Source organism: Etheostoma cragini, chromosome 8 (assembly GCF_013103735.1).
Source record: "Etheostoma cragini isolate CJK2018 chromosome 8, CSU_Ecrag_1.0, whole genome shotgun sequence".
In the NCBI taxonomy this organism is placed as follows: Eukaryota; Metazoa; Chordata; class Actinopteri; order Perciformes; family Percidae; genus Etheostoma; species Etheostoma cragini.
In genome coordinates this window covers 1,197,633-1,206,937 of record NC_048414.1, presented here as the reverse complement: position 1 = coordinate 1,206,937, position 9,305 = coordinate 1,197,633, and the positions used below count along the sequence as shown (strand labels likewise).

The 9,305-nt window shown below is 41.7% G+C and overlaps 1 protein-coding gene and 1 long non-coding RNA gene across 4 annotated transcripts in view; both read left to right on the top strand.

The window, feature by feature from the left end:
* Positions 1-809: 809 nt before the first annotated feature.
* Positions 810-3,309, top strand: LOC117949790. Its single transcript, XR_004657738.1, has 2 exons — positions 810-855; positions 2,756-3,309. It is a non-coding gene; the product is annotated as an uncharacterized LOC117949790 (long non-coding RNA).
* Positions 3,310-8,523: 5,214 nt separating this feature from the next.
* LOC117949768 (5-hydroxyisourate hydrolase-like) overlaps positions 8,524-9,305 on the top strand; it is a 4,469-nt gene continuing 3,687 nt past the window's right edge. The window contains exon 1 of one of the 3 annotated variants that reach the window (XM_034880307.1): positions 8,524-8,603. In XM_034880307.1, coding sequence (XP_034736198.1) covers positions 8,555-8,603 — 49 coding nt within the window. In that variant the 5' untranslated portion in view covers positions 8,524-8,554. The remainder of the gene's footprint in view (positions 8,604-9,305) is intronic. The other 2 variants (XM_034880308.1, XM_034880309.1) reach the window with 2 other exon arrangements.

The window sequence follows — 9,305 nt, the reverse complement described above, 5'->3', positions numbered from 1 at the left end:
GTGCCCGTGTGTGTGTGTGTGTGTGTGTCTCTGTGTCTGTGTGTGTGTGTGTGTGTGTGTGTGTGTGTGTGTGTGTATGTGTGTGTTTGCTAGAGAAGATTACTTTGATGATTCAATTATCTAATTGATTCCTTATTAATTTTCTCCTCACCGAATTAATCGTCTGTTGTATTTGAGAGAATAAAACACAAATATTCCCGACGGACTGTTTTACAATGACTAATTCCTTAAACTGCTTTATTGTGGAGGTCTTAGATTAAGGGACGGACTATTAACCCCCTCCGTTCATCCCTTCATCCGTCTTCTGTCATGTAGAAAATCTGATTTAACTCATAACATTGAAAGTCTTGTTGCTTCACACAGAGGGAACGGAACGATGCGTTCACTGTCGCCTTTAGGGTCGTCTTTATTCAGCACGTCGCCGATGTGGAGCAGATCAGCCGCGGTGCTTTCAGTGTTTCCGTCTCTTTACAGGGAATCATAATGATGTAGAATCAGCCTGCAGGCTCACCTGCATGTCTGCGTGTGTGTGTGAGTGTGTGTGAGTGTCTGTGTGGGTGTGTGTGTGTGGGAGTGAGTGTGTGTGTGTGTGTTGACACACACGCAAATTAAAAAATGTACATTTTAGAGTTTTTCTCTCAGATCATTTATTTTCTCATGTAATGTAATAAAGAAATTGGTTGTGCATATTTAATATTGTGCAGCCCCAGGAGAGATGAGGCTGCTATGGTGATGATGATGATGATGATGATGATGAGGAAGAGAAAGGGTAAAGCTGTGTTAATGTTAACTTGCTGCCCCCCCCCCCCCAGCATCCGTCTGATCTGGAGGACGATCTGTGACGCTGCATCTCAGGTATGAACTCTCCCACTGAGACGCGTTCAAGAACCTCCAATGATGGTGTTATATACACAATATTTTTCATATTGTCACCAGACGCCCTTATAATCTAGTAACCAGCCCTTAGAGCCCCGTTGTGAACCCGGGAATGTTAAAAAAAAAGCTAAAAAGTTTTATTGCAGAAATGTGAAATATGGGTCCCCAGCATTCAGAAAATTACTGATGCTAATTTTCACATGTTTTTGCATTATTTGTATTATTAGCAAAAGTAGCATAATTACCTAAATCGTCCATATTGACAATAGATTGTTGGACTATGCAGTCGGTTTCTGCAATACTGGAGTGGTTTAACAGGTTTTAGAGGATGCTGAATGAATTTTTTGGCACTTTCAGACTTCAAAATGGTAATTGTAAAACAAATTTCGATAAATTTAGACACATTTTCTATTAATTCAGGACAAACGTTTAGGTTATTTTCATGGTAAAAACAATAATTTTACATTTCAGAATCAAAAGAGCTCCATGTGTAATTTGTTTACATTTTTTAAGGTCCGGTCATGTTTTCATGCAAATAAGACGCGGCAGCTAGCGGTTGTAGTTGTAATAAGTGTGTTATAAAGCAAGGGAGCATATTCTAGTTTTAAAGTACTTGAAACCGTATTTAAAAATGTATGGAAAACTTGATCATCAAGGGAGTAGTTTCACCAAATATTCTTCCTTAAAGCAGAATGCCGGCGTTATTAACCATCGTGTTGTCTTCACCTCCGGGACCCACTCGTGTCCCTCGGACTCCAAACTGACCCGGGACTTATTTGGGGTTTAAAAAACAATTCTGAAATAAGATTTTCATTCATAATCTATTATCAAATATTATCTTTATCTCAATTTCCAACAGCTGAGATAACATCTATGTTTAGGGAATGCATCAGTCTCTACTAGCACACTATTAAACATGGAAGTGGGGTTTTTATCATAAGGTTATAATTCATGGGAACAACATAAGTGTCATATCCAGAATAATGTTCTGAGTCAGGAATACATGTTTATCTCAGGAAATAAGGAAAGGACGCTGATTTCAGGTGGAAAACATGGAACTTGGACCATTTTTCTGCTTGTATAAAATTGAAATGGGTCAATTTGACCCGAATACCAAACAAGGGTTAAATCACAGCCCTATCGAACAAGTTAATCACAAACAACCCAAACGTTAAGCAACGATAATTTTGGGTGCAACATAACTTAAGTGGCGTGCTCGGCAGTAGAGCTCGTCTGTACCCGATCCGTCCTGCCTGCAAGATGTTCGCGCATGCGCACTGTTGGAGCTCAAATTGGAGCTCAAATCCTGCTCCGGTCTCAGGGTCCAGATAAATCCACTCAGAAACTAAGATGTTAATGAATGATCATTTATTCAATGGAATATTCCAGAGACAAGTCATGAAACACAGCATGCAACAGTCACAGAGTTGTCTGACCCTCCTCTCTAAGTCTGACCCTCTTTATTTACTCCAGGGCCAAAGCTCATTAAACCTTGTTCCGGTTCTCCTTGTCTCCAAAGATAAGATGTGGCCTTCACTCCCATCCTGCCACTGTCTCTCCCCTAGGACATCCTCACCTGCTTTAGCAACAGTAGTTACACTACGAATTCAGTCAGTTGCACAAGCAGTGTCCACTTCTTATTGTCATTAATAAAGCATTGGAACATAATCAGCATACATTAATATTCACGGATAAATTATGTGCTTAATTATACTTCAAGATAAGGTTTAAACAAATGTATTTCCAACAGCACGCATATTAATGGAGTGTTATGGTATCTGACCTGATTGCCTACCTGTTGAGTTTCCATATTCCCCTGCTAGTGTCCTGGAGATCCATAGACATCTGGTTTCAGACCCCTCTCCGGCTCTCTTTCCAGATCCCTCCAGGAACAGAAGCTGGGCTCGGGACCAGCTGGGATGGAAGAAGCTCCGAGGAGGCGTTCATGGCACCATGAAGAGCATCGGATGGACTCTCCTCCTCCTCCTCCGGCCCTCAATCCGTCTCTCTTCTGGTCCACTTTTGATGACAAACCCCCCAACGTGCCCCCCTTACATCCCTGACTCTGGTCCACTTCTGATGACCAACTCCCCAACGTGCCCCCCCCGTACATCCCTGACTCTGGTCCACTTCTGATGACCAACTCCCCAACGTGCCCCCCGTACATCCCTGACTCTGGTCCACTTCTGATGACCAACTCCCCAACGTGCCCCCCGTACATCGCTGACTCTGGTCCACTTCTGATGACCAACTCCCCAACGTGCCCCCCGTACATCGCTGACTCTGGTGCTCCATGCTCACATGATGCCACATGGGACAGTACAGCTAAACGTCTGTGATTTCATAAAGCACCACACCGTCACAGTGTGGAAAAGATCTCCTAGTTTTTAGGGAACAGCCATTTATTTCAATCACAGTGATCTCACAATGCTCCTAATAAAGTCTACTCGCACTCCCAGGTCTTTCCATAAAGAGCAGGTCTAGACCAGGACTCTGGGATGTTATTTATCTCCCAGGTCTCTCCATAAGGAGCAGGTCTAGACCAGACTCTGGGATGTTATTTATCTCCCAGGTCTCTCCATAAAGATCAGGTCTAGACCAGGACTCTGGGATGTTATTTATCTCCCAGGTCTTTGCATAAAGAGCAGGTCTAGACCAGGACTCTGGGATGTTATTTATCTCCCAGGTCTTTCCATAAAGACCAGGTCTAGACCGGACTCTGGGATGTTATTTTTCTCCCAGGTCTTTCCATAAAGACCAGGTCTAGACAGGACTCTGGGATGTTATTTATCTCCCAGGTCTTTGCATAAAGACAGGTCTAGACCAGGACTCTGGGATGTTATTTACAGAAACCCAACAGTTCCCACCAAGAGCAAGCACTAGGAAAGAGAGGCAAGGACCAACTTCCATGTACAGGGACCTGGTCCCTGGAAAGATTGACTCAGAAGGCGGAGTTCCTAATTTCCCAGCTAAGTTCTGGACATTGATCTTGATCCCAGTCCGTCACTGGACTTGATACTGCTGCAGACGAACAACACATAACAGTGAGCAATTTATTTGATTTTATTTCAAATCCATAGTACATCTACAAGTGGAGGCATGTAACAGAGTACATGTAACAGAGTACATGTACTCATGTAGAAGTTTGAAGTACTGTACTTTAGTTTCTACTTCTACTCCGCTTCCTTTCGGAGAGAATATTCTAATAATTCTTTACAAGTTAAGATGGTTGCACACGAACCACATGTAGTTTATAAAATCGGATGTTTTATTTTAAATGAAACTAGCCAACAATACAACGGACTCCAAGTCCAGCTGAAATGATCAGACCATTTAACACAAACATACTTTCTAAAATGGGTAGATTTTTCTGCATTGAGTACTTTTACTTTTAATACTTAAAGCTTTAGTGCGTGGTTTCTGTCGCCACCATGAGGAACTGGAAGGAAATTACAACAAAACTCTGAATACTTCTTCCATCAGTTGCACCTTCTAACAAAAGCATACAACTAATGAACTATAGTGGCAGATTTTTAGTTTATTCTTACTATATTATACACTGTATTACACCGAGAAAGAAACACTTTTTGTACTAATTATGTAATATTGGCTCCATATTGGTGTGTATTGCCCTAACCTTGCTCCAATTTTGGACTCCACACTGATTAGTGGTAATAAAATCAGTGTGGCAGCAGCTGGCGGCCCTTTATGACACAGTTTATTTTCATCCGGTGTTTTATAATTATGTGCATAACCAGATGTGTACAGGACGATAACGTGGTTCCATGTCAAAGGCTCAAGGTTTTATGACATTCTGGGTGAACTATACGGTTAAAATCGCTCAGAAAAGCGGTGATAAATCGATAGACAAGTACCTGAAATGAAGATTAGCTAATAAATCCACACGTAGAGCAGATAAATGGAAAGATGGGAGGATGAAGTACAGCTGAATTGCTCTCGGTTAGCAATTTACTGGGTAGGTTAAACCCAGTCTAGGGTCATCCCTGTGTTCCCGGGGTCCTATATGTGCTTTAAAACATAGACTAACTTTGTAAGGGCTTGGTCAGGACCAAGGCTTTGCAGAAGAACGAAGGGATGTGGACGTTTCAAATGCAGTTTGAGCCGTAAAGATCAGTTCAGGCGCTGTGGAGATATCAGCGTCTACAGTCAGGAAAACAGGAATTTGAGTGTGTGGTTTGATGGAGCGACACCATTAGGCTTTAAGGTGTAGGTGGGTGATTTCAATGTGTTGACAAGTTTGGAGCTCTAATTGGAGAAATCTGAGCGGCCAAACTCAGGAGAAGGGGTGGTGGCTTTTTCTCAAAAGCCCAGAATCATTTATCAGTCATCTGAGCAGCTGCTGTTTTTAATTCCCCAAAATAACCTGATTGATTCCACCCAACGCTCTTTGCCAAGTACCAATCTCTACTTTCATTCATTTTGGGGCGTCTTATTCAATTTTATAGCATTGTAAAACAAATTGAAGTGGTTTTGAAATAGTATTGAGTAAAAGTTGACATATTCCAGTCTGTGATTATCATCAACATCCATTCCTTTAATTTTAGTCTCAATAATTCCTAATTTCTGCTTTTCTAACTCAAACCTTAGGTGTAATTTCCTAAGGAAACTATACCTAACGTTATAATTCCCTGGGGAAACATTATGTCTAGCATATTAACAGGGTTTGGTTTTACTCGTGCATTTGCAATTGCAGTGTTAAATAGAGCCCGACCGATATATTGGCGGGCCGATATATCGACCGATCTTAGGCTTTTCTCGATATATTGGCACCGGCATTTATAATGGTTGATTTTTTTATTTTTTTTTAAATATTCATTCAAATAAATGAATATTTCAAAAATAAAAAAGGACCGTCAACCATGTTATTTGTCCACCAGAGGGCGCTCTACAACGCCCCTGTTGGCAACCCTCCATTGACAGTTCCTCGGTAGACGTTGAAGACGCCGGCATAACATGAACACTTGAAGGGGAACAGAAATTAACGTTCATCACGATATTCAAAAAGCAGATCTGCATCTGGACCCCCGCAAATACTTAGAGTCTCCTTAATTTCCCAACGGTGAAACAGGGTCAAACGCAGGACTTTCACCCAGGAGACCGGCATGTGTCCGGTTAATCCCGCGCGTCATGGATATGTAAGCCCGCCCGCAACCTTTTCCTTAACAAAACAGCATCAAAGGGGACGCCAATAGTCCTGACCGGGTTTAGATAAAGCGTGTTATATGACGCTATAGACAGGACTTTTAGCGTCAATAACAACAACGAAGGCACCTGATAAAGATATTTTACGAAATGCGAGTGACAATGTGTTGTTGTTTCACGAGATTTTGGGTGACTTGGGTGGTTCTATGGAGAGTAAAGCCACTAAAGTTTCCTCAAGTAAAACACATAAAGACTTTCCTCTGGTCTGTGATGAGACGGACAACTGTGTGACTGACTGTAAATATGTTTAAAGAGTCCATGTAAAAAATTAGTTTGTTTAAAAATTTTAAAGGTCCCATGACATGGTGCTCTTTGGATGCTTTTATCTAGACCTTAGTAGTCCCTAATACTGTATCTGAAGTCTCTTTTATATAGACCTTAGTGGTCCCTAATACTGTATCTGAAGTCTCTTTCACACAGACCTTTGTGGTCCCCTAATACTGGACCTGAAGTCTCTTTTATATAGACCTTAGTGGTCCCCTAATACTGTATCTGAAGTCTCTTTTATATAGACCTTAGTGGTCCCCTAATACTGTATCTGAAGTCTCTTTTATAAAGACCTTAATGGTCCCCTAATACTGTATCTGAAGTCTCTTTATATAGACCTTAGTGGTCCCTAATACTGTATCTGAAGTCTCTTTATATAGACCTTAGTGGTCCCTAATACTGTATCTGAAGTCTCTTTTACACAGACCTTAGTGGTCCCTAATACTGTATCTAAAGTCTCTTTCACACAGACCTTCGTGGTCCCCTAATACTGGACCTGAAGTCTCTTTCCCAAAATTCAGCCTTGGTGCAGAATTACAGCCACTACAGCCAGTCTCACAATGAGCTTTCCTTAGTAGGTGCCATTTCTGAGTCTGTAGCTTTTGAGGAGGAGAGATGGGGGGCGGGGGGGCTGGGGTTGTGGCCTTGACCAACTGCCACTTTGCTTGTTTGAAAGCCATGATGTGTCTTTCTCTCATAGGTGGGCCAAATTCTCTGGGCGGTCAAAGCAGGGAAAGGGGCGGTAACCTTTCCCCTTATGATGTCACAAGGGGAAGATTCCAGATCGTCCCATCTGAGCTTTCATTTTGTCAAAGGCAGAGCAGGATACCCAGGGCCCGCCACCTACCGCCATTACTGGCCACTGGGAGGCCATAGGCAGGCTGGGGGGACTCATAAAGTCACATTTTCATGTCATGGGACCTTTAAAATATGTAGGCACATGTTCCACATTAGTGTCTCTTTATACTCAACAACATTTCTGACTTGTTACTACTAAATGTTACTACATATGTTTTAATAAGAATTCCTGAAACGTTCAAACGTTCAAATCATTTAGTTTCTATGTAGTTTTTCTGCTGTTGGTGCTTACGTGTTTGTCCTCAGTGCTACATGTGGTGTATTCCTGTTTGAGTGCAGTAAAGGTATTTTTCAGAAAATAGATGTGGGGTTTGTGCTTTGTGTGTGTAATGATAATGTGATTTTAAAGACAAATGTGAGTGTACAGACCTGTTGGCTCGGTAGACGGTCTGCAGGGGGTCCAGGACTGGGTAGGTGGGACAAAACAAGGCGCTTAAATGACCTTCAGAACCACAGCGGTCATTCACTCCTGTGATCCTTGATGTTTTTCGGGGACAAGGATCATGTTGGTGGAGGACTTGAAGATGGCTGGTACTCATGAAGCATTCGTACTTTTAGCTACGAAAACTAAAGTACTCAGGGCTGGAGTCAAGTCCACCTTTGTTGAGTCCAAGACAAGTCCAAGACCAGGACTAGTCCAAGTAAAGACAACATGACGTCAGACTGACCAGCTGTTGTGATTGGCCTGATTTCTCCTCTTATTTCTTTCCAGTGGCTAAAGTTGACAGAGGAGGTGGCAGTTCATCTTCACATTCACCACATAACACGCACACACACACACACACACACACACACACACACACACACACACACACACACACACACACACACACAGTATTTCAAAAAAAGTGTGGCAGGGCACCTTTAAGCAGTCTGCAGCTGCTGTAGTCGGAAAAACAACACACGGTGCATTCACTTGAAACTAGTAAGCCTCGTGGTGCGTTCAAGGTTATTGTAAAATAAACTATGTATTGGTTCAGCTCCCATCAACAAATAAGAAAATATAGAGATTTAAGAAACAAATATTACAGATATTGGAACGTCTCCAATTATACTACAGTAAAAGTTGGATGATATGACAACACCATACTACATGTAGGCTATAACCATTAAATAGTCAGTGTTTTAATTAAATCAGTCTTTGTGTTTGAGTCCCAATCAGACGCGGGACAACAAGGTGTTGTTGACTGAAGGGAAGCGGCGCTCTATCAGCTTGTGTTATTGATTCATCAAAGCCAGAACGACCTTTGACACTGTGTTTTCCTGCAGTGCATGCTGGGTAAGTGGCTCTGAGCTGTGGGCGTGTGCAGTTGCTGCAACAACTGGTTGGATGGGTTTTTGGGTCCTGAATGTACTCGCTGCGGCAGACACACACAAAGGTAAGACTTCTACAACAAGCTACTCTCACACTGAAACTCCCAAATATCCCACTACTGCATCCACGTTTTATCAGTACTATGTATATACATGTAATACTATGTATATACATACATACAAGTATTCCAGTGTTATCTCTAGAAAGCGGATTTAAAGCATTATACTTAAGTTTTTTGTCCATATTTTGTTAGCTCAACATTTAGGCTTTAGCTCTGATCTTTATATTTATGTATTTTCTGTACTTTTATATCTACACGTGCATGTTGTACTCGTTGTTATGACAATCAAGAATCACATGTTTGTGATCTGTAGTTTTTAACAGGATGGGGTTTTAAAGCATTTCACAGCCTTTTTTTCAACTTTTAGATCCAATTTCATCTGTTAAAGCTCATAAAGTAGTTATTTTTTGTCTATGTATAACATGTGCATGTTGTACTCATGTTCCTAAACTGTAATCAGCTCAGAGATCGTTTTCGTTGCTTTTCCCAAAGTTTGGCTGTGGTTTTTTTAACATCTGCGGCGGTTATTTCGGCGTCCCATATTTTATGATATATATGTTGTTGTTTTTTAAGCGGGTCAACAGACAGGACAACATGAGGATTAAAATAAAAACACACAAAAGTGCCACGCACATTCACATGGCAGCTCAACAACTCTGATTGCTGGAGATCATGGGATTTTAGGGGGAAATGGTGGGGGGGGGG